Here is a 26,169-nt window from a genome sequence, read left to right on the forward strand (position 1 = left end):
TGGAAATGACAAGGAAGTTCACTGGGTTGGACCACAGGCTCCTCATTCAATCAAATGATTCTGCTTTTGTTTGTATACGGACAACTTTCGCTATTAAGCTGGAAAACCCCTGGACAAGGTGGTCTGAGATGTGCCCCAGCCTTGGCATTCTGCTGCCTCCAGCAATAGGATCTCCTTTTTGCTTACACGAGACATGGACACCTAAGCTGTATCACAAATAGGACCAAACTCCTGATGGCACTCGACTTCATCCTGTCTGGTTCTTTTTGCCAAAGATCTGGGCTGGCCTTCCCAGTGCACCTGTCTCTGCCTCTGCTCATGCTATTCACTGCAGCACGTGGACTTTTTGTAAGCTTCCCTTCTCCATCCAGTCCTTCTCAATCTTCAAAAGACTCTAGTGTAAAAAACATCCTGACCCATCAAGGAACTTTCCCCAGTTAGTTGTCCATCTTCCCCAAGTACCCTTTTCCCACTCTGGTGGCTGAGTACACTTTGCCTTTCTGGCATTTGTATTTACGTGGGAAGAGAGGGGGCAGGATCTTTTGTTTCTTCATGCAATGCCTACGGTTGTACTTTTCTCAAAGTGCCATGGATCCACCAAATGGCTCAAAAACTCTTTTCTCTTTCAGGATCGAATCATCAATTTAGTTGTTGGCAGCTTAACATCCTTATTGATTCTAGTAAGTATCTTTGTGTCTTACCCAGTCTCTTAGCCAAAGTTCTGAAAACTTTAGTATTATAGTTCAATTAACTCTCAAAAAACAAAAACAAAAATTACAAGGGGCCAGTGTAGCAGCATGGGAAGTATTCTAGTCATAGTTATATTGCTGCTTTCAATTTTATTACACGTTAAACAATACTGCAGTTTGTAACCAGAGTAAATTTTCAGCCTTCATCCCCAGTTGAATATGTGAAAGTCAAGTAAGTTTTCTCAGTTTGCCACCCATGGTAACATAAGTAACATGTCAGTTGCTACCAGCAACTCCCTTCTGTACCTAACCCACATCTCCCCCTTTTTTCTGTTAATATCTTAAGTTTATATCATTTCTTAAAGCACATTCGTTATATTTTGGTTTTAAAAGATTTGGTCAGCATGTAGTGATTTTTCACCTTGTATAATATAGCTTGGTGCTATCACAATAAAATAAAAAACAAAGCTCTATTTCCTATAGTCTGAGAATGACATTTCTGTGATACATTTTCATTAAACGTAAAAAAATTTTAGGGAAGTTTGTTTCCATGACTTTTAAAAAGAATGGGTACATTGTTGTATCTATGGCAGAAACAACTCTGTAGCCCATTTGCATAATATTGAGCAAAAACAGTTTTGGTTATATTTTTTTGTTGGAGTATTCCAAATAACAAAAAGGTTAGAACTTTCCCTGATGTAATCATCGATCCTGGGAATGAGGTGGAAATGCTTTTAATCTTTGTTAATGAAGAGTTTATTTTGAGGCTAGCTGGTTTTACTGCACTTTTTTTTGTCTCCTTCCATAAAGAGGGAAAGGTTAGAAAGAGCAAGTACTAAAAGTAACGCAATCAAGCATATTTATAAGCAACTTTATTAAACATTGCACTAACATTCTGTAAGGCAGATCTGATGGTAAATATCATTTTACAGTGTGAAGCATTTTATAATAATTAACATTGCCTAGACTCCACTCTGACAAAGTTTTGGAATTACTCCTAAGGCCTGACATAATTTCTCTTCATACAGGTAACGCTGATCAGTGCTTTTGTTTTCCCTCAACCACCTCCAAAACCATTGAATATATTTTTTGCTGTCTGCATCTCTTTGAGTAGTATTACTGCCTGCATACTTGTGAGTACTGTTTAGAATTTAAGTTGAGTATCCTTGAGGGCTGCAGGTTGCAGTGCCTAGGACAGATTCACAGACCTGAGTCTTATGAAAGGGTATCTCTGATTACAACTCTCCCCAACCCTCCAAGGATGTCAAAATTCTCAATATTAATTGTAGTGTTTTCTCTTTTAATCTGAGTTTCTTTTCTCCTAAATCCCAAAGTTGTAACCCTAAAGGGAAACTTCCCTTGATAGCTAAGAAATGGAAGGAAAGAAATAGTTAAAAAGACTCAGGTGGCCAAAGATTTGATGTAATTTACTTTTTTCAAGGACTACCTATAGGGCCCACCAGGCTTTAGGAAATGCCATTACTGTTCTTACGGGAAGAGATAAAGCACACTAGCACTCTGGATTTATTTCTAATTATTACAAAATTAATCTATTTTAATCTCTGTGTTTATCTCCCCAAATGTATCCTTGTTGCAACAAGGTTCATTTTTACTACAAAGAAGCCTTTGTTTTAGGTGAAGCAAAGATGGTTGTAGATCGATCTCAAGTTGGGTTATTTGCCAAGTGTTCGTTCAGTCATTCATTAGTTAGTTGGCTGTTGTTTCTTTGATGAGGCAGAATCAAAAGAGTAAACCTTCAAAAGCAACTGTCTTGACTCACATAGGCTTGAACTGTAATAGCAATGTGCTTATATGAGTTAAAATTAAACAGGACCTCCAGCTTCTAATGCACTGATTCTGCTATACTCCTATGATGTGAGGGAAGAATTCGGCAGTCCCACTTTGGGAGCCTTTGGAACAAAGCTACAGAGATACCCTCCTCCCACTCCCAGCCTAACGCCAAAAGTGACTAACAGCGATTTAGTTTAAAACGAATACATGCATACGTAAGCCCAATTCCGTATTGGCAATTTGAATGTTATTTGAAATTAAAAGTTGTCCCTTCCACTATCTAAAAGAATTGTATCTTTTACTCAAATAAATAGGGGTGGGCAAAAGTAGGCTTATCATTGTTCATATGGAAAAATATACACAAAAATAAATAATATATAAGAATAAACTCTTTCACATATTAACAACTGTAAACCTACTTTTGTTCAGCCTATACTTAAACTATGTCCAGATGACCCATATTCTTGGATGGTCCGCCAAAGGACTGGTGTGGATGCTGTTGATCTGAACACAGAACAACGTTAACTAGAGCAGACAGAAGCATTATAACCTTGGATGTGGAAACTCAGTTGTTACTACTTGAATTATAAAGAATTACAATTAAATTTTGGCTGCATTAATTTTCAGGAATGTAGGTTAATATAAAGACTGTCTCATTTAGGGGAAAAGGAATTAGTTGTATTTTAAATACTTGACCCAGTGGCTATTACTTAAACTTTTATTTAATTCTTCTTCTTTTAGATCTACTGGTATCGACAAGGAGACTTAGAACCGAAATTTAGAAATCTAATTTACTATATCTTATTTTCTATCATCATGTTATGTATATGTGCGAACCTGTACTTCCATGATGTGGGAAAGTGAGGCTACCAAGGAAAAAACATTTACCAGGTCTCTTCAAAGCTATGTATTAGGACTGTGAATAAGAGCTGGATGAGGTATGCTGAAGAATCGACTACAGAAGTCTGATATGATTTTCATGCTAATTGTAAATCTAAATTCCCTTTTTCAGGGGAGACATATCATAGATCACTTTGCTTTCTTTCTTTTTAAAGAAGCTGACATGGCACTTACACATTCCAACCCTTAAAAGCTCAAACAGCACAAGTAATTTTCACTTTTGAAATTGAAATCCTTTATAATGTAATTGCATGGCGAAAGGCTATGTAACAAACAATCTTGCATTTTAAGACAAATATTCTTTTATTTCTGTTAAACTGAATGTACAATTATTGTTCCCTAGGCAACCAACTCTTGCTTTTAACTACAATTTCATGTTAACAAAACACAGACGGTGAAAAGACAACTTTGATTGTGAAGATCTAATTACAATAATAAATAAAATAATTTATACAAGTTTTTTTTTGTGACTTTTCTATAGGAGTCATATGCGTTAAAGCTTTAAGAGGCTAATTTTGGCTTAACCTTCTCTAGTATAGGAATGACTCAATTTATATTTCATTTCATTACAGAAGCAAATTGTGTTTTTTAAAATTGCCCGAGAGGGAGAAATTTTATCACACCCTCCCCAGCTAATGCACTAAGTGAACAGCAAACTCTGATACCCTCCTTAATTGTTTTCTGGGTTAATTCTTATCACAAAACATGTAAGAAATAGTCACGGTATAGGATAGGGAACTTCCTTCCCATTTTGTTTCCCCTCAAAGTGCTAATTTTGTAAACTGATGACAGTGGGCTCTGAAGTGAAAACTCTGAGTTTTGACATTACTCTTATCCATATTCCCTTTAAAAGTAATAAAAAAAACCTGTAGTGAATTTTTCTAACTCTTTTAATGCTTTCCTCTCTTCCCAGCTTAAATCAGCTCTCACTGCCAGCAATCAGTAAGTAAACCCAAGGTAACTGCTGCACAATCACCTCCTAGGTCTTGTCCTTGTGTGCTGGTCAAGTCTCAAAGTAATGATTTTCCTTTTGAGGAAGGTCACTGGTAAACTCTAGACCATGCTGTGACTTCTCTGAAATATAAACAGGCCTACTTGAGATCGGATAGAGACTTCTGATCTTTAGAGGTGAATGTTACCGCTTTTGAAAGAGTAGTTAGGCTTTGGTGATTTTAAACTTTTCTCAGTGGCTAAGTGAATGGAATTCCCTGCTAACAGATGGCACTAATCACAGGGATCTATGTAGTTAAAGACCCCTGCCCCCCCCACAGACCCCACTCAAGTACATTTCCGTAAGACTAGACCTCAAATGACATTGAAAGGAGGTAAAAAGTCATAGCAGCAACACTGTATGCGGCTTAAGCACTGTAGCTGTTGAAAAGCCAGAGGAATGGTAAGTTAAGCCTCTTGGGGGTTCCTCCTATTTCTTTGGAGATGTTGTAATTAACAGTGTGGCTTCTTTGCTTGAACTACCTGTTTCTAAGAATTACCTAATGACAGTTGACCAAATCTTCAACATCCTTTGAGTCTTCTGAAACAGGACTGCACAAAGATGACCCAATGATATTTGATTCTTCTCGATGATGTTGGAGTATGGGATCTGTAATGAGTTAAGTTTCAAGATACTGTTAAATGTATATAATGTACATATTCCCTAATCTACATCAAGAATTTAAAGTAAGTATTCTACTAAAGTGCAAAATTTAGCAGAAAGACTAATCTTTATTGCTGGTTCAAGAAAGACTTAAACAACAGAATTAAATATGTAACTGCCTGATTTTCTCTTTAAGACTTAGCAAGCACACCATGGACTTGTACGACAGTACCTGTTAGTGTTGTCAAAGGCAAGACAGATTCCGTATCTATAACGTCAGATGCTTGGATAAAGCCATGCGGTGAAGGAACAATAAGTATCGTTTCATCATCAATTGTTTGATCAACTTGTTCTTCTATAGCAGAAGACTCTAAATCCTAAATAATAATTAAAAAAAATGAGATTCTGTCTCATACTCCTTATTAGTTTTCCTTAAGATCCCAAACACATTTAGGTTTCAAAGGACTTAACTTTCAAATATTATCCCATTTTAAAATTAAAATTTAAGAAACAAAAGGTCTTAAAATGGACAAAGTAGTAACTTTATACTTGAATAACAAAAAATTTAAAAGAACCAATTCAGTTATAGGTCCCCTGAATATAGAATAATGCTCTTCTGTAGCATGAGGTTCCTACGTTAAACCACAAAGATTATTAACCACCCTCAGGAAAATGCTTCCATGGGTTCCAACAAACATTTCCAAGGGAAAGCTTTTAGTGAGGACAGTGTGGTAGGACAGGGCAACGCTGCTGGTTGACTGACATTTGTGAGGTCAGAGGTGGGGTTTGCACTTTCTGTCTAAAGAAAAAACAAAGCACCACAGGATATCACCCCATAAATTATTTCTAGGTTCTTTCCAAACTGCAGGTGGAAGCTCAAGGCAAGAACCCGTAGGCTTTTCTCTTAAGTGCAACTTACCTCAGTAACATAAGCACAGGCTAAATGAGAGGGTGATTCCTCCTCTTGTTTAAGGTCTTCTTCTGTTCTGACCATAACACTATTCATCAGTTCTGTGCTATTTTGGTCACTGAATTTGGATACATGAGCATCATTAAATGATGGCTCTACAGTCACCTTAGGTTGATGAATTTCATCTGGGAAAGTGTCTGCTTCTAGGGCATCTGGAGGCTCAGGAAAATCAGATGAGTGAATATCACTATCTACTGTCAGTTCTGCTTGGGATATGGAAGAAGTGATGTCCTCTGTGGCAACTGTCTGAATGATGACTCTTGGTGTGTGACACTGCACTGTAACATTGTCACTTGTGTTCAACAAATGCTCTGGCTATAAAATGTTAAAAAAAATGATCAATGGCAAAAATAAAAAAAATACCTACCATATTCAAATTATAGGCAACAAAGGACATTTATAGGTGCTAATACGGGCTACTGTTCCTCCCACCTCTCACCTCTGGAACTGCAGTGTTCTTACCACGATTTTTCTAGAAAACCTTTCTTTGCCTATGTGGGCCTTTGCTCTCCTAATGTCCCCATTCCCTTAATTTAAATCCTTCACATGTAAGGAGACACAGGGAGTGAGCAGTCTACCCTAGTGAAGGCAGAATGGAAATGTAAAACATTACTCCTGGGACAACAGTAGTACAAAGAATTGTTTAAATAAATGGACTGGATTAGTTTTGCCTCTTATATTTTATATCACCTAACCTTAGTCCTTAATAGGTGCTCAAATACTTGAACTGAGCTCGTAACAGACCCTCCTGCTGCCCCTCTCCTGGCGCCCCCCCCCCGCCCCGAGATAATGTTACTGAAGGCACATGGGTTCTATCACAGTACTGGAAACTAGAAAAACATGGTGATGCTTGTCAGTTAGCCAACCTTCTTTACAAAAACTAGAAAAATCAAGCAATTTACGTAAGGTAACATACGGATACAGCATGAACAATGATCTGTTCAGGAGAAGCAGGAGCAGTAGCCGTCACGGTTACTGTGGGACTAGCAGTCAGAGTGAGAGGCAGGCCTTGGCTTGAGCTTGTTTGAAGTAGGTAGGTACCTGGAGTCCCAGTGGGCTGTAAATGGAAAGACTAAAAGAAAAAGAAAACCAAGATCAACACAGGTGCAATACACCATTAAATAAGTAGTCTTACCTAGTACTCATTAAGTCTAGCTTTATATCCAAAATGGGGACTGACTTTAATTTACTAACCAGTAATGTCCTTACCAATTGTGTAGGTGTGAACAAGTAATAAAATGAAGGATATGGTATCCTTGACTTTGTCTTAAGCCATTACTTGGCCTGGAGTGAAAAACAGAGGCAAGGCCTTTAGCTTGCTGTTCGCTCTCTCTGTTTCTGTTGTCTGGTCTTACTCCTTTCATGCCACGAAGACATGGTCACATAAGCTACTGTTTCCAGTGTGGTAACCAGTACACTCAATCTGCCCTCATTATCCTTTCTCTGCAGCACATAAAAACTGGCAGTCTCCCAGTTTAAGAAGTTTTCCATTTTTGAAAAGGCACTGCAGCAGTGTTACTTAAACAGATCTTTTTCACAGTGTGCTTTTAACAAATATTTTTTATATTAGGAGGAAACATACAGAAATAGCAATTAGCAGTGTTCTGCTTAAGGAAAAAGAAAATTCCTATTTGAAAAGCTGACAAACAGAAAAATACATTTAGATTTTTGAGTACAGAAGTATAACTATAACTCAATACCCATACACCTTTCACAGCCATAAGCTTATATATATAAATTTGAGTTCTAAAGGAAAAGTATTGGGTTGGCCAAAAAGTTAGTCATTTTTTTCTCATAAGATAGCTCTAATAGTGCTTAGTTGTCTTAGCTATATTATGACAGCTGTCATATCAGTGTGCATTAAAAAAATCAAAATTGGTGAACTTTTGTGTAGTCATTTTAATATCGAAGAGGGAAGGAAATATACAATGCGTTCGGCATGTTATACTTTATTTCAAGAGAAGTAAAAACAACTGAAATGCAAGAAAAGGATCTGCACAGTGTATGGCGAAGGTGCTGTGACTGAACATGTCAGAAGTGTTTTGCTAATAAGTTTCTTGGTACTACTGACATTTTGGCCAAATAATTCTTTGCCATGGGGCTGTCTCATGCATTGGAAGATGTTGAGCAGCACCCCTGGCCTCTACCCAGTGAAGCCAATAGTAGGAAAAAGCCGACATACTCAAAATATCCAAATCAATAAAGTTACTGGTGACAATGAAAAACGTATCTTTTATTTTATGGGAAAAACTAAACAGGCTTTTTGGCCAACTCAGTCTTTGCCCTTAAAATAGAGTGGGAATCACAGAACCAGTTCTTTAGCATGGTGTGGTTTTGTGGATGTAAGCCACACTGCCCTCCTGGGTAGAGACTCACTGGAGTCGAGGTTTCTGCACTGCTGACGTGAGGAGTGCTCATGGCAAAGGCTGTGAGGATCAGAAATGATTACAATGGTGCCTGATACACAGCGGGCACTTGGTTGCTTTTTTTTGGCCCCATAAAAGTGAAAGCTGTTTTCCCAATGGTTGTGTTTATTAGTCACATGTGGTCACACACTAAATATTTTATAAGTACATGTACATTATAATACATATACTTTACTTAATATACATTCAATGCTAACAATTGGTTGAGGTGGAGGCACTGTTATCCTCTATGAATAAATCAGAAGTGTCCAAATATTTGATTCTAACCTGGTAATTAAAAGTGTGAACCTCAAATATATGTTTATACATTGTTTGCCAGGGGAAGAGAAAGGTAGAAAGAAAGAAAAAGGATGTTCTATTTTCTACTTATGAAAAATGGTTACCTTACACATCCCTATTTTGTAGACCACTGGATTAGGAAGCTGAGGCTTAAATACACTAGTAGAAGTCCCAAAGTCACTCTCAAAGAGAACTTTTTGTTGTATTGGCCATCCTTGTGAGACTGGGCTGTGGAAAAGATAAACTGGCACTAATGTCCCTTATGTTCTTCATAGCAAATCTTCACGTAATAAAAAAAAAAACACCCTATTTTATATTTATGAAAATTGAGCTAATTCTGGCTTTACCCTGTTTTAGAAAGCAGGGCAAGGACTGGGAATTTAAAAACAATTTCCATTACCCCCAAAAGAAACTCTTTCAAATTAGCAGCCATGCCCCTTTCTCTGTACCTCTTAGTATAGACAATGACTAATCTACCTTCTGTCTGAATACGTTTGCCTATTTGGATGGTTCAAATAAATGGCAGTCCACGCTATATGGTATTTGTGTCTAGTTTCTTAGTATGTTTTCAAGGTTCAAACTGACTGTAGTATGTTATCAGTACTTCGTTTTCTTACTGCCAGATTTTCGTTTGTATGCCTCTGAAGGACATTTTAACTTACCCACTTATCAGTGGATGGACACATGAGTTGTTTTCACTTTTTTGTTACTATGAATATGAACATGCATGTATAAGTTTTTATGTGGACATGTTTCGCTTAGGGGTATCTGGGATTAGAATTGGGTCATACAGTAGCTATATTTTTAACCTTTTCAGAAACTGCAAGATTGTTTTTTCAAGTGGCTATACCATTTAAAACTGGGACTTTTAAATTCTGTATCCCCAATGGCTAGTATAATGTTTCCTGAATGGATACTGTTAAATAATGTATTCCACAAACTTTTGCTCAAATAACCAATATGAACCCTTTGGTTTTATATTTGCTTATGACTCAATACAAACCTACAGCATGTATGTACCCTACTCATTTGCATTGTCATTTTCATATATAAAAAGAACATATTATTGATTTATATATAGATGAAGCAAAACACTAAAAAATTACTTATAAAAGTGGAAGTCTGATTTATGTTGTCTTCTAACTAGCCTCAAAACCATGCACTTAATGCCAGTCACGTTTTTATATTTCATTTGCTTATACAGTATGTGACGTTTCTAAAACTGATACCAACTGATGTTATGCACACAGATGGCTGATATCTACTTTGTGAGGTATTACTCACTGGAAGAATCTCAAACGTTTGTAGAGTTCCACTGTTTAGTGTTATGGTTTCCGAGTCAACAGTAGCAGCAGGGGAGTCTGTTGAGGCTGTGGTAAGAACAAGGACAACAACAAAATACTTTGTAAATTATTATGAAGGCAATCTCATACCGAATAATCTGCCTGGGAACCTGAATTCATTTAAATGTCTTATGAGATATTAAGAAATACAATGGATTTATCTGGGATGGCATAGATAAGAGGTTGACAAACTATGGCCCACAGCCAAATACAGCCCACTACAAGGTTTTGTAAATGTCCGCACATGTTTGTTCATGTTCTATGGTTGCCTTTGCACTACAATGGCAAGAGCTGAGTAACTGTGACAGAGACAGTATTTGCTAACCCCTGGTATGGATATAAAGTATTTCTAATGTTAGGAAGTAAGAGGAATACACTAAGGCTAACTTGTGAAGAGATAGGAACTTGGACATTCTGGGAAGCAGTACAGATGTCTAGAATGGTAGACATCCCCAAAACACTAGGTTTTAGGTTCTGGTGGCATTGCTTCCTAGCAATGTAAACCTGGACAAGTAACTTACTTTAACTCAAACTAATGTTCAGAGCCTTTATCTGTCTTGTTTATCTCATATAGTTGTGAGGATCAAAGGCAAGAGACAAACAGAAGTTATATTTCAGAATCACCTCATCTGGGAGGCTGATCTCCACTTTAGAGATCAGAAAGTATAATCTCTTTATAGGTGTCAACTGAGGCTCAGAATTCATCAGTGTCTGCTGAAGGTTACACAGAACCAAGACTTACTAGAAGAAATGTGATCTCTTTTGGTGCTTTCAGTTGCACCTGTAGGTAAATCCATCTGAAAAAATTATTTGGAATTGACTTTTCATGTGGAGTGTTTATTGTTAGTTTATTATATTCTGACTACAAAACTTTTAAGTTTGAAAGAAATGTAACACCTTTACCAAGACAAATGGGCTTCATTTGTGTTATTTCTCTTATTATTTGATGGATTCATAACACCACGCCTAGAATATCTGAAGTGATTTCAGATAAATAACCTAAATCAAGGGTAAGAAAACTCTGGCTGCAGACAAATGTGGCTTGAAGCTAAGCTATGCTGTGAATGAATATTAAGTTATCATTTATAAAATGTTTGCTGTTTCCCCAAAAGGTATTGTCAACTCAACAGTCAATGAACATTATAGCAATCTCCATGTATAATCCATCTATAGCCAACAGTAGCTCTCATATTTATGGTGGACCAGTAATTTCAGTTGCTTTGCAATTCTCAAGAGTATAAAAACAAGCAATGCCAAAGAAAATTCTTCAGGCCTTATTACACTGTAGAAAGCTAAAGCAAATAACCAAATTTAAATTAGAACTTTAAGAGTAAGACAGGCATGATTAATTTAAATGTCTGTAAGGTAACTTTGACAGTCATTACATATACAGGTGTGTAAATTATGTAGGTGGCCCAGTGATTTTCAAACGGGATCATAGGGTTCATTCATCAACTTGGATATACATTTCTATCAACATTCTAGAACACTGAAAGGTGTTAGTCATTAACCAAATCATATAGGTCACATAGCAAGGAGACTTGAGGTCCAAACACTTACAGACATGGGTAATCTGGACCGGAATCTGCAAGGCTGTCATGGGGCTTGGAGAGATGGCCGTGTTGTCTTCCAAGCGGGCGACTCTGATCTGAACGTGCTGTACACTGGAATTGGAATTACTGTTTGGAACTCCAGATCCTGATTTACTCTCCAAAAGTGTCGGGTTGTTTTTCTGATTCTCATGTAACTGTTTCAGACCCTTTATTAAGACTAAAGGGAGATAGGTGGACAAAAAGAACATTGATTCTCTGAAAGACCACCATCTATGCAGCAAGGGAGGTGGGAGGTAAGGAGATAAAGTATTTGGAATAAATAATTGTATGCTGTATGAGAAATCTTACCAAAATAATAAAACATTTTTAAACTACAACTGTCTGGAAATTTTTGCTAATGTTCTCCATCAGAACAAAAAGACATCTCCATACAGATTAAAAATTTTATAACATGATATTGTTCTTGCCATCTAAGATGCACTGAAAAATAGCCATTGTCAGGAACATGGAAATAGGACATTTTCTGTGTTCTAGTGATTCTTCATAAAAACTTTTTTAAAAATTTGTTTTTAAAAATTTTATTTATTCATTTCTAGAGAGAGAGGAAGGGAGGGAGGAAGAGAGGGAGAGAAACATCAACGTGTGGTTGCCTCTTACGTACCCTCTTCTGGGACCTGGCTCACAACCCAGGCATGTGCCCTGACTGGGAATCTATCCAGCGACCCTTTGGTTCGCAGGCCACTGCTCAATCCACTGAGCTGCACCAGCCAGGTTCATAAAAATTATTATTATTTAGGAAAGACATTGGTAATGCTAAATAGCTTATTTTCATTTTAAAATGAATAGTGTACTTTCCCACCAAGGACTCAAGGGCTACTGACTTAACCATTGCAAGAACATAATCCATTGACTCTGAACCTAACTCACAACTCTAAAACAGCAGCTATCTTTTCCAAACAATATGCAACCACCTTGAGTTCTTGTACAGGAAACCCAATTCTATACTTCCTCTCCTCTGCTAGTCATGACAGACTACATCAATCCCCCGCAGGTGATGCTGCAATCTGGCTGGGTTCATGTTATATTACTATTCACTCATTGTTTTGGTTTTATCAGATTTATAAATTTATAATGGTGTATTTAATTTTAAAAAAATTTCATCAAGCCAAATTTTCTCAACATCTAATTTTCCTGTGGAAAAATGGGCACTGGAGAACACTGGACACTAAGTGGAATAAATCTGACTAAGTTAAGTAAATTGTACAACTTAGTTTAGTGCCTAATGCACAGCAGGCAAGTGAAAAGTATGCTATGTCTCACTTTTAAGCAATCCCACCTTAACATCTCTAGTTTATGTAACATGAAATTAGAAGTTTACAGAGCCTTTGTTCCACAAAATAAATTATGGCAGAATTTCTCTACATTACAACTTAAGATATTTGAAATTACTCAATTCATAAAAGTTGATTAAATGTCAGTTTTCAAAAATTTATCTTTGTACACTGAAAATGTATGTGTAAAATTTAGTTTCTTTTCATAGTTTGTGTGAAAGCAAGAATGTGTATATTTTTATTTTAGGTGCCCTGAAAATTACCAGTCACATCAAACTTATTTTCCAAAGAAACAGGGCTAAAGGTTTAAGTGAAAAGTCTATGACTCATATCTCTTTAGCTGAGACAAAGAACTTCTAACCTCTAGCTCCTGAGGAGTAAACATGGTTAAGACAAGGGAAGGACTTAAGCACATGTTACCTTACCAGGGAATGAAACATCTTTGTGGTTTGCAATTTGCCTTTTGATGGTCCACCATTTACTCCGAAGCCACTGTGGTGAACGAACACTGCTCCATCCCTCTGCTAATAGATCCCAGTTTATGTCATTTTCATCAGCCACATCAAGCTCTGCTATCCTACAGGTTACAAAATAAGCACCTGTTAGATGTTAATTTATTTCTCCATAAGAACCTTCCTCCGACTTCTCATGATGGCTCTGGAGAGAAAGGAATGGCGGGGTTGTCAATGAGATGCTATTGTTATGTTGGGAAACATAACAATAGGAACTATTTCATAGTTCTTAGCTCCTACAATCCTGAAATAGCCTTTCCTTAATGGTACAACCAATGGGCTGAATTATAAATGAACCAGATGAAGCACTGGGAAGGAAAAGGAGTAGGTAAAGGTTAGAATAGGTCAGAACAGGTTTAACTGTATAGTGTTTTACAGTGTCATACAGTAAGTTATTTCCAGGATCTGAGCTTTTCCATTTGTAAAGTTTAAAAAAAAATTTAGAAATGAGCTATTTATGAAGACTAGTTTTAAAAATCTATTAAAAACAAAACCCAAAACAAAATGGCAAGACAAAAACAATACTCCAGCAGCAACCAAGCCCCTCCCTGTCAAATTCCCAAAATAAAACCCAACTAAATTTGGGATTTTAATGGTTTCTTTCTTTTCTAGTTTTAACTGTCATGCCAATGTTAATTTTCAGTAGGGAGCAGCTGCAGTGATAGCTTCTATTAATTACTTCAATGTCTCAAATATTTTCTTGCTGGTATTTTTGCCTATTTGAGTCACTGGTCTTAATGGTTAAGCCAACTAATTAAAATAATAAACTTGGGATTACTGTCTTAGTTATTTTTTGATAGGTATGAAATGGCAGTGTCTGCTCTAGCCCAGTGTGAAGGCGTGGGTAAACTGCAGACTGGATCCCTTTCTTTGTGGTCCTAGCACAGCAGCCAAAGACCAAGGGCAAAGAGACTGAACGGCCCCGCACCCACAGTGTGGCCCCTAGGCTAGGAATGAGGCACACTGCTGGGACAGAGGAAAAGCTGCACTGCTGCTGCCTGTGCCACACCTGTTCTGTGGATGCAGGGCTTCAATCTCCATGCCTTTAATCTGGTACTTTGCACAAGCAGTAAAACCACCAAAAAGGAACAAACACAAAACAAAAAAGGGCGCAAAATGAAATAGGATCTTAAACAGTGGCTTTCTAATGAAAAAGACACTTTTCAGACATTAGGCACCTAGGGAAACCAAAAGAGGACAATCAGTCAAGACACCCAACAGCGATTAAGCAGCTTTTGCCTTGAAAAGATTTAGGATACAAACCTGAGGATGAGATTGATTTCATCTTCCTTGGTCCACTCAGTACCTCCACTCTGTTTCCAGTTCAGGTAGTTGAGCCATTTAGAACGACACTGCTTTTCTGAGCGGGTACCCACTCGCTCTGCCACCGCTGCCCAAGACACACCCTGTGTGACAATGTCACCTGGCTCAGTGCTTGTCAATTCATGAACCACCTCTGCAAGTCTCTTTTCTTCTTCTTCTGTCCACTTCCCTGCAAGAAGAAAATCATCCAGAATACTACTGCTACGTTCTTCTTTTTTCTTTAAAAATTAGACTCAGCCTTGTATTTCCAAGGACTGATGGGAAGTAGGCAGTAGTACTAAAAGTATTTCTGAGTGACACTCAGGTAGGAAACTACATATAGGACAGTTGCATTTTACTAAACCAGTCAGGTTCTTAGTACAAAAGAAAATAGAGAATCCTATCAGAAAGCACAAACTGACTCTTTAAGAAAAACTATCTAAAATGTTACTAGAAAGAATTATGTACTCTCAAGTTATACCAAGTCCTAAGTGGGAAGAGCTCCAGCAATAGCTTGATGGACACAGAAACTCTTACTTTTACCTTAGGCTCAGCTAAGCGTCCCTGCTCTGCAGAAGTGGCGCGGACTCAACAGAGACCTTATTTAGAGGAATAAATGGTGAGGGGAAAGTGGAATAACATGTATGGCCTCCTGCCCATTTTGGTAAATATAAAGACAGGTTTATGCCATCTCCTTTCCCCATCTCCTTATTCCAACTCCAAGCTACTGTGATGAAATGTAAGTATGAGACTGGTATTCACACGTATTTTTAATTCAGGTTTTTCTGAACTCATAAACCTACTAATAAAAGGTAATGTTCCTCTTGGTCTTTTCTTAACTAGCTTGAGTAGAAAAATGGGAAAAAACCTTCTGTTTCCATTTTGTTAATAGTAGCTAAAGACTTCTGGAAACACAAGTGTTAAGTGTTTGCTTCAAAGACTCATTTAATCAACAAATATTTACTGCCTGTATTATGTGCTAGGTCCAGTCTGGAAACCATGGATTCAAGACAATGACCCGCTCTCCTATTTTAGCATGGTAGGAAAGAAAGGGGAAACCGAGGCTGCTGTCTCATGGTGTGGTACAAAAGAGAACTCTTGATCAGAAACAATATGCAGCAACACAGAAAGTTAAGGTGCAGATCAATCCCTCAGGCTGGCTATCAAGGAAGCATGTTTGTCCGGATTATGTTTACGAAGGGGGTTCTGCACGCACAGCACCTTACGTAGACCTCTGGGGTACATCCCACACCTAAAGTTCCCACTCCTGCCTCATTAAGTTGTCGTTAACCAGAGACTGAGAGTTGGTAGGATTTATGTCTTCATCACTTTGCAGCTAATAGTGCTGGTGGGGTGGTTAAACAGGAAATATTACTGATCCCACTTCAGTGGTGGGGCGGGGGTGAGGAAAGAAATTTATTTCCTGGAAGCTCAAGCTTAACTTGAGAACTGTTTTTCTTATTAAAAGACTGATGAGAGACTTCAGAGAACATTAGGGCTAAAAGGAAATTATGACACCACCTATTCTCTTCATTTTACAGAGAAAACAGGCTCAAAAGGTTAAATGCAAGTTTAGTGGCAGAGCCTACATATTGTTGTTAGTCACAAAATTTACATTTACCAGTGCTATCTATATGTACATATACATTAAGGGTTAAATAGGCATCTGTGATTTGGCCTAGGGACTGAAACACCAATTATAGGTTTTTTTTCTATGGAAAAATTTACTTTATTTTAAAATAAGCAAAATGCATAAAAACCATTAAACACAGCTTTTAAGCTAGGACTTGCTTGGAACCAAAGTTTTTCATAAAGATGAGTTGATAACCCATTGTTAACAAAGTTCAACAGAAGATCTTAAAATTACTTCTGCCTTAAAAATACGTGTCTATAATCCTTGAAAATAAATGTCTTCCCAACTGGGGCAGTTCTGAATTGCTCCAAAGTAGAAATATGCTAGATTAAAACCTATGCAATTGAGACGCTGTTGTCTCGGTGAACAGTGTCACTTTTATGCAAAAGCACAAAAATAAGGAATTAGTTGGCTCTATTAAGCTTGATGAAAAAGACTAGAAAATAAGATCTGAGCTGAAGTGAATGACAATTTTCTTTCCAGAACAGAAGAGAAAGGTATCTGAAGGGGTAAGAAACTCAAATGTGACCAAAACCCCCCACCAGCAGCAGTCACAGTACCTGTGTTGCAAGTATCCTTCATCAGTCGGCACCGATCTTTGACGGAAGAGGCACTTCTTCCTAGCGCCGCCCCTATTGTTGCCCAGTCATTGCCATGCTTTATCCGGAGCCTAAAACAAGAGTCTGCCAATCAGCATTGGGTTCAACTGTTTTCTCCCTTTTAATTTCATCATTTATTCTTCATTCTTCTTCTTCCCATTTGACTGGTTTGCAAGTTGTGGGCAGCAATACTTTGAGAGCCAAAGTTTGAAAGTGTGGCCTTTTTTGGGGGTCCACAGTTGTCTGTGGGTGAAAAAAAGACAGGCAGCAATTGCCTTTTTCCTGGGTCAGAGAAGAAATAAGTAACTTGGATATGTGTTCAAAAAAGACCAAATTTCCCCTCAGGTTACTGATACAATCTCCCAGGCAATCCCCAGATTTTTCACTTTTGAATATTCCCAACAAGCTCTTCTCAGATATCTGAAAAAGTTTCGTAAGTCCTTATCATCATAAACAGGACCAACCTTCAACTTTTTTCATGATCCATACAACATTAATCCATACTTTATGGTCCTAACTCCATGAAGCAAAATTATGTCTCCTGTGAAACAGCCTTCAGAGGTAGCAATTAAGGGAAACAGCCCAGATGTTCAGTGAAACACTGCCAAGTCACTTTCCGAACTGAGCTATGCACAACCTTGGTTCTGATCCTGGTGTACAGGTTCCCCAGATTTAGGCTTATGGCCACCAAGGATGGCCATCTGATACCTTCTGTAACCCCCAATAATGGTCTAAGGATGCATTTGATTTGTTAACTGACAATAGGAGGGCACTAAATTTACAGGCATGGCTACTCTGCAGGTATAGAATAGTAAGTTCTTTTCATGGTCAATCATGCTTAACAGCAGGGTTAAGTTAGACCAGTCTACCAAAAAATCTCTTGACATTTCAAAGTAAAATTTTAAAAATATATAAGACAAAATAATAATAATAGAACTCAACTATCAGAATTAGTGAATAAAAAATTTTAAACTTACTCCTTGAGCCTTTCAATTTCTTCAGGTGTATATCTAGAAATTTAAAGAAAGTTTAAAAAAGGATCAATGAAAACAGAATGCTAAAAACTTAAATAAAAATCAGAATTTCAATTAAAGAGTCAAATGTTAAGTCACTTAACATACTGATAGTATTTTCAAAGTAACCAATTTCAAAGCAGATCAATAAAAAATAATGCTTCTATTTTTAAAAAAACTAAGAATACTTTTAGCTATAATGAAAGTGAGCACTTTCCAGTTTTCTCTAAAATTCATTATTTAAAACATATTTGCTCCTATGCTGTCTAACTGTTCCTATAAAAGTTTGGTTCAGGTATCTAATGTCATAGCAATTCTGAAAGACTTATTGATGACATTGTAAACCAGAGCTAGAAAGGAAATCTATGGTAAATTCTCATAAGGCACTAAAAAATTCTCTTCATTTTCTCTACCCATGCATGGACAGCTGACATGCTCTAGCTCCAAAGTAGAGGCTCTTTGTTTTAGTGGGCAAGTATGCAATATAGTCAATGCAATGCTCTTTTTAAAAAAGAGTATCTAGTAAGCAAAACATTATACTAACACCTAAAATTCCCAGAGAAAATAAAAATATGTCAGAGCACCATATAATCATTGCATTGAAAATATGATGCCTTCCTAAGTGATCTATAACAGAAATCCATGCACTGTATCCAGAAATTTAGTTATTTAAAAAAACAAGTCACTGAACTAGGAAAATGGTACACTGTTGATAGAAAAATGAATAGGAAAAATGTTAACAATGAATTTTATCGAGTTCACTTTCTAAATCTTTAATTACTATTAGTTTTTATAATGTTACTAGTAAGCTGACTTTGACAAACCTATATAAAGTTATTTAGATTTTAATTTCTAAAAGGGACCTTAATTATAAGGAGGTTTCACCACATCCACAACATGGACCTGGAGAAACAACCCAACAGTAATTCACAGTATAGCTGTCTCAATTAAGGCTGTGGTCATAACTCTATGTAAAAGAAAGAAAAGAGAATTTCTTAAATATTTCCCCTAATTACATGAAATCATGCAGCATTACAAGTTTTCATACTTTCCCACATGGTTTCTGTCATCATACATGCGAAGCACTCTTCTATAAACTGCAAACAAAGGCCGGTTCAGACCCCATGCTATAGTCCTGTAGAAATCTTTTCTTTCGTCTTTTGACATCTCAAAGATGATTTCTGTAGCATCTTTTATTCCGCGTGCCTAAATGGGTTACATTTCTTTGATTTAGGGTTTTCTGATAAAATGCATATGGATATACTATACTTTTTTATAGTATTTTTAAAAGATCATCAATGGCATTTTGAAAAATAATGTACCGCTAATTCATTAGTAAGTATAAACTTCAAAATGTTGCATGATAATTAAGACTTAAATGTTCCAAAAATAAATTGTACAAAATTCAGTGAAGTCATGTTCTCTCAACTCCTTTTAAAATTATAAAAAGTTAAGATCTAAAGAAAGTAAAAGGAAGAAAACCATAAGAACAGTATCAACAGAATCAGGAATGAAAAATAGAAAGGATAAGCAATGCTAAAAACTGGTTCTCTGAAAAGATCCATTGAGACTAATAAAATACAAGACAAAGTTATGGCAAAAGTAGGGAAAAAAGGACAAAACTATATTAGAAATAAAAAATGGGGCGTACAGAGACTAGACAATTGAACATTCTGAAAATTTTATGACAATAAATTTGAAAACTTAGATAAAATGAATTCCTAGAAAAAGTCAACTTACCAAAACTGACTCAGGAAAAGTATCTAATAAGCACAGACCATCAAGAAAATTTGATCAGTTATCAATAATGCAAACCACAGTGAAATCATGAAAATCCCAGGCCCAGATCAGTTTATAGGTAAATCCTATCAAACAGTCAAGAGAAACATAATTCTGACTTTATTCCAGAGTAAAGAGGAAAAGGGGGACACTTCCTGGTTCATTTTATTAGGCTAGCAAAGCCTTAATAGCAAAAGCAGACAAGGACAGTTTCAGAAAATAATTTTCAGCCTAAGCTCATTTATTAACACAGATTCCCCAAATCCTTAAAAGAGTTTTAGCGTGCTGAACCCAGCAATATATAAAAAATATATTACATCTATGGGAAAAGTGAGCCCATTCCAGTAATACAAGTTTGTGTTAATTTCAGAAAATTAGTATAATTAATCACATGAACAGATTTATGGAAAAGAATGTAAAATCTCAGTTAAGTGTGAACAGAGCATTCACAAAATTCAATATTCATATGAGAATACTCCTAGCAAGTTAGAATTTGCTGATAGTCTGATAAAAGAAAAATACATTTGAAAGTATGAAGACTGGAAATGAGTCATTTACAGACTATATATATAGTCTGTAAATGACTATATATCTATATCTATATATAGATATATATATCCCAAAATCTATAAAACTTACTTGATTTTAAACAGTATTTAGCAAGGCTAGTGGTTACAAAGTCAATATACAGTCATTTGCATTTCTATATGAAGCTCATAAAAATCTTTAAAAGCTCTCATTTACAATAGCATGAAAATTAAAAGTATTAGGATTAAATCTTAGGTAAGTTAGGCAAGCCCTATGAAGGAAAACATAAAACTATCAAAAAAATTTAAAGAGGAGCTAGCTAAAATAGAAAGCTATACAATGCTCTTCAACAGGAAGATGGAATATTGTAGATGCTAATTCCCCTGAAACTGACGCACAGACTCAATGCAGTCCCAATAAAAACTCCAAAAGCTTCCCATTCTCTGCATGCTCACTCTAAATTTATAATGGAAGAACAAAGGACCAAGAATATCTATGAAGAGACTTTCCCCATTAGATACTTGGACTTTTGAAGATAGTGCTGCACGGGTGCAGGTAGCAACAAACAGAACCTGGAACAAATTAGAAAACCTAGAAACAAATCTGTAGAAGCTTGACCTAGGACAGAATGGACATTGGAGATTGGGAAGAGAGAGAAGGAAAAAACAGGCCACTAAATTAGATGAACTATCTGTAACACAACTGAAAAACCATTAGTATCTGGCATAGGTTGAGTACATCTAGAAAAAGAAAAAACCCATAGGAAAATTGGACAGGATTTTCAAAGAGGAAACACAAATGTCCAATAAAAACATAAAAACATGTAATTCAGAAAAGTACAAATGAAAGTCATAGTAAAAATACCACCCACACCCACCAGATTTGTATGAATTAATAGCAAAAAACAAAAAGAACTCATTGAGGGACTGGGTGAAAAAGATGAAGGGAATAAGAATACAAATTGGTAGTTACATAATAGTCATGGGAATGTGAATACAACATAGGGACTATAGTCAATAATATTTTAATAACTATGTGTGGTGCTAGGTGGGTACTGGAAATACTGGGGGGAATCACTGCATAAGTTATATAAATACCTAATCGCTATGCTGTACACCTGAAATTCATACAAAATAATATTAATGTAAACTGTAATAGAAATAAATTTTAAAAACGTAACCCCCCCCAAAAAACCTAAAAGACCATTAACTATGAAATGGATGACCTATCGTATACATATCTTGCATAATAACATACGGCTAAAGAAATCCAACAGGGCATTGATTTCAAAATAATAACATCTAACAAAAGAAGTTACATAATTCCTAGAGAATTCACCTATTTAGAAAAAAATTAAAAACAGGTATAATTACAATGATATATATTTTATATACTCTCTTGAATGTATAAAGTCTGTACCAACTTAACTATAAAAAGTTTCTAAATTTTAGAATCTTTTTCTAAAATTCTTTTGTTTATGCAGTTTCAATTCTGTACGGGATTAAACCTAAATATTTACTGGGCATTGTGTTGCAGGATAACCATCGAGGTGAGACAAAAAGACTCTTTGTTTTCACTTGTGGCAGTTTCTTTCATTTATCCTTTTACCCAAAATATGAAATACATGACATCTAAATACTTGGTTTTTAAAATGTCTCTACCAAGTCCTTAGAAGAGCACCACATAATAAAAACTATGGTCAAAAATCAAAGTCAAATAAGTTATCTGTTCTCACAGTCTATATCTTTTTAGACGTTTTCTGTTTCTGCCAATCCTATCCTTATTCTCTCAAGCATCCAAAATGAGAACTCTGTTCAGTTATTCTAACTCTTCATTTCCTTCTCCCTACAACTTCCTTTTAGACTACTTGCTTAACTGCCCTCTCCCTGCCAATTCCATTTCTATCACTGTAGTTTGAAGTCCTTACTATTCTCACCCAATCAACTGAAATGGTCATCTAAAAAGTCGCAAATTTTAGTCATGTTCCTTCCCATGAATAATAAAGTTGGGAGGGTTTTTGGAGATCATCTATTCCAATCCCCTAGAAAGCAGCCAGGTGCTTAAATTCCTAAAGTTCAGTGTTCTTACCTCTCATTACTTGTCTTATCTAAACCCATGCATTTTCTCCCAGTCTTAACTAAAATGTATGTGACCAGTGGTCAACTTAATACTCTTTTGGATATATTTTAATTTTTTTTTTCCTTGGATAGATTTTTAACAGTCACTGTATTTCTGTTTCTCTTAAAACAATCTGCTTAATGGGAAAGATCTTTGTTCATTGAGAAAGAAAAGTTTTTAACTGTTTATAGTTTACAAACCTTTGTTTGGGAAGGATGCAGCTTAAAATTAAGCTAAGAATGTGGTCTTTCCAGGCAGCAACCTGTTTTAGCCAACTTAGTATCAAATAGAATGACTACATAAATACTATACACCTACCATTCCCAAACGATGCTAATGGTCTGCATTTCAAACATGCACTACTTAAATCTAACTTAATTCTGGGAATGGTCAGCAAGTTTCTGGAGATTTCCCTGAGAAGAGCACAGACTTCCCTGATGATCTCTAACTTAACTAAGGTACCAGTCTTTCTCATTTCCCACAGGGCAGAGTTCTCTTTCTTCAGTCTGGACTTCAAAGCCCAGTTTCCAGAGGCTTATAACTCTGGTTCAAGTTAAAGAAGTTAATTTTACGTGGTCTGGGTTTAATCTCTGATTTCTTGATGCTCAGCATTTATGCATGCTATTCCCTCCATCCCTATTTTAGCCTAAGTTCTATACCCTCTTTAAAAAACTCAGCTTAAATCCTTGCTCTTCTGAACATTTTCCATAGCAATCCTAGCCTTGAGAACCTAGCCTTCCTCCTTTGATCCCATGCAGAATTTACAACATGTAGCACTCACATACAAAGCCTTGTATCATTCTTCACCTATTGTCAACATTCTCAAATGGACTGCTGGCTTTCCAAAATCAAACACTGTGTATTAAGGCAATTCATATCTCCAATGCCTCAAAAATTCTGTGTTCAACAGACTTAGCTCCAGTGCCTCAAAAATTCTGTGTTAACAAAGAAGATGCAGAAGCCTGAATATGAAATTGAATTTTTGATTTTTTTAAAGAAGGGAAGGGCTAGCATGTCATAAATTCATTCAGAAGAGATGCATATTTTAGGCTTTAGACATAATAAACTAAAACTCTAATATATAAGCTGCTTTAAATGACAGGACTCTTTGAGAGTCTGAGAGGCTATCAAGATTTTGTCTAAACTTCAGGGTGTTAACTAAAGCAATAAAACTAAGAATTCAAAAATTGTTAAAAAATATGCTATAATTATACACCTTAGAATTATTAAGTTACAACATTAGCCAGTCATCCATTCCAAAAATGATAGAAAAGCTCTTATGTGTAACATGCTGCTTTGATATTTTTGCAATTGGCAGTGAACAAATCAGTGAATCAAACAACAAAAAAAATTTGCTGTAAATACCTTCAGATAGCGTTCAATATTGTTCATCAAAATATCAATTTCTTCCTTGGACCACATCCCCTGCTTCCATTTATGTCCTTTAAAAGAAAACAAGAATGTTATAGAAAATGTTATTCCTTAAGAGGAATAAAATACTAAAGATTTGCTTTCTGATTAAATATATTGAATAAAATGTAGCTAATTTAATTTCTCATTCTTCTGAACCCTGAAAGATCCCCAGGTAAAGCTGCTTTTGAAACCTGATTTTTAAGGAAGAATACATTTGACTCTACTAATGGTAAGTAAAAGATTAAAAAAAAAATGTTACTTCCTCTTAGTTATTTCTCTCACCCTTTCAGTAGTATAGAACAGCTAAAAAAAAGTTATAAGTATTAGAAGAGCCCAAATGTGATTAAAACCTTCTGAAAAATATCTCCAGTGAAAAATAAATTTTATGGGCAAAATTATATATATGAAAGGTTCTAGGGCAAGGTAAACATAATGCACCAGATACCAAGTGAATAAGATATTCTAATTGAGTATTTACAGTGGTTAAAAACAATTTACTTACTTTTGCTTCCTTTCCTTACTTCAGAGTGGCATGTTCACAACCCCCACTGTCTTGTAGCAGCTTTCTAGCAATCCTTATGAGCATAGCAGCACTATAAACACCATGTGACAGTAAGCCTCTAAGCTATTTATCAGACCAAAGTAAGTAGATCTTTGAAAAGGCTTGAGTTCCTATTCCCATAAGCAGTAAACTATATTGTTTTTTAAATGCCACCACTATCCATTTGTTCAAAAATTAACAGGACAAAAATCTACTTCAAATCAAAAAAATGATCAATTATTAAAAAACAAACGTTAGTTTCATTCAGAGTCATTTAGTGCCAAATTTAATTCAATTAGAATGGCTCAAATTTAATTCAACTAGAAATAAGTCAGTCAGAAAAAGCTAAGAACTGTATGCTTTCACTCGTATGTGGGATATAAAACTGAAACTCAAGACACAGATAACAATATGGTGGTTACCAGATGGAGGGGGTCGGGGTTAGTAAAGGGCAAAGGGGGCCAGATATATGGTGAAGAAAGACAAAGTAACTGTGGATGGTGGGCACACAATGCAATATACAGATCATCTATCATAGAAATGTACAGTCAAAACCTATAGGATTTTATTAACCAGTGTTACCCCAATACATTGAATATAAATACATAAATAAATAGCTCAATTACCATAACTACTCACAATTATGAAGGTCCAGCTCAGAATCTAAATAACTGTAAGCTCTTTTTATCTTCATTTTTTTCCAGGAGACACTAAAATTCACAGTGTATCTTACCTTTGTTAGTCAGAGAATCCTTATCTTCTTTAGTAGTAAACCATGCTTGACTAACTGCTGAAACTTCCTCATTACCCAATGGAGATATTTCATCTAGTTGCTCATTCTGTAGAATCTTGAAAAAGTACAAAAATATATTTGGATATTTATACATAAAATGAGCTCAGACGTACAATAAAAGAAATGCTGGGATTGGGTGTTATGATTGTGAATGTCCTTACAGGTAGTTTTCTTTCCAAAACACAGTCATCTTTAATGTAATCTCTTGTTAAATTTAAAGAGTTACCAAGGTAAAAGACATTATTGCAAAATCATAATCCGCTTACTGTTTACTAACGACTTTTTTTAACCAACCTCTAGAGCTGATTCCTACCCTCGTTAATGTGCCTCCTTCTCCAAGAATTATATGGTACTACTTTTATTATTATTGCAGCTACAGCATTATTTATTGAGAAATGTATAGTTAAAATATAAGCTTTATCGAGATAATTCAAACACCATAAAATTCACCCCTTATATAATTCAGTGGCTTTCAGTATATTTATGCAATTATCACTGGGTACATTTTCAATTACATACATACCTAATCTATCAAATTCTGCAGGAATAAAGCCATTTTTACTTGGGCTAAAGAGAGGAAAATTTGACAACAGTACTGCCATATGAGGTATGAGATTATCACAGACAGACCAGGATAAGGGAGTTACATGCCTAGTGATCATTCAACTGAGTGCAGTCTCTGTAGTGGATCAACGACTAAGTTATGTCACTGGCTGAAGGTAGGTCCTAACCAAGATTGGACTATTTTTTTTTAAAGATTGTATTCAATTATTTTTAGACAGAGAAGGGAGAAAGAAAGAGAGGGAGAGAAACATCGATGTACGGTTGCCTTTCGCATATCCCCTTACTGGGGACCTGGCCTGCACCCAGGCATGTGCCCTGACTGGGAATTGAACCAATGACCCTTTCATTCACAGGCCCACGCTCAATCCACCAAGCCACAACAGCCAGGGCGCTGACTATTCCGTGAATAAGGAAAAAATGAATTTCTATTTCAAGAGGGAATGAAATCCATCTCACTTGGAAAGAGAGAAGTTATCATTGAACCAGCAAAGCAAAATA

General features: G+C 36.1%; 2 protein-coding genes across 5 annotated transcripts in view; one reads left to right on the forward strand and one right to left on the reverse strand.

Annotated features, from left to right (window-relative positions):
• Positions 1-3,836, forward strand: part of TMEM243 (transmembrane protein 243) — a 75,086-nt gene extending 71,250 nt beyond the window's left edge. For both annotated transcript variants that reach the window (XM_045827096.1, XM_045827094.1), the window contains 3 exons: positions 630-680; positions 1,718-1,822; positions 3,222-3,836. In XM_045827096.1, the coding sequence (XP_045683052.1) occupies positions 630-680; positions 1,718-1,822; positions 3,222-3,344 (279 nt within the window). In that variant the 3' untranslated portion in view covers positions 3,345-3,836. The remainder of the gene's footprint in view (positions 1-629; positions 681-1,717; positions 1,823-3,221) is intronic.
• The window catches only part of DMTF1 (cyclin D binding myb like transcription factor 1), a 39,913-nt gene continuing 17,408 nt past the window's right edge, over positions 3,665-26,169 (reverse strand). For all 3 annotated transcript variants that reach the window (XM_045827093.1, XM_045827092.1, XM_045827091.1), the window contains 13 exons: positions 25,048-25,162; positions 23,726-23,802; positions 18,984-19,141; positions 17,900-17,932; positions 16,884-16,993; positions 14,652-14,880; positions 13,302-13,453; positions 11,553-11,762; positions 9,934-10,019; positions 6,861-7,016; positions 5,894-6,259; positions 5,207-5,351; positions 3,665-4,980 (listed from right to left, as the gene is read on the reverse strand). In XM_045827093.1, coding sequence (XP_045683049.1) covers positions 4,871-4,980; positions 5,207-5,351; positions 5,894-6,259; positions 6,861-7,016; positions 9,934-10,019; positions 11,553-11,762; positions 13,302-13,453; positions 14,652-14,880; positions 16,884-16,993; positions 17,900-17,932; positions 18,984-19,141; positions 23,726-23,802; positions 25,048-25,162 — 1,947 coding nt within the window. In that variant the 3' untranslated portion in view covers positions 3,665-4,870. The remainder of the gene's footprint in view (positions 4,981-5,206; positions 5,352-5,893; positions 6,260-6,860; positions 7,017-9,933; positions 10,020-11,552; positions 11,763-13,301; positions 13,454-14,651; positions 14,881-16,883; positions 16,994-17,899; positions 17,933-18,983; positions 19,142-23,725; positions 23,803-25,047; positions 25,163-26,169) is intronic.

Source organism: Phyllostomus hastatus, unplaced genomic scaffold (assembly GCF_019186645.2).
Source record: "Phyllostomus hastatus isolate PE091 unplaced genomic scaffold, TTU_PhHast_1.1 phas_scaffold_78, whole genome shotgun sequence".
Classification (NCBI taxonomy): Eukaryota; Metazoa; Chordata; class Mammalia; order Chiroptera; family Phyllostomidae; genus Phyllostomus; species Phyllostomus hastatus.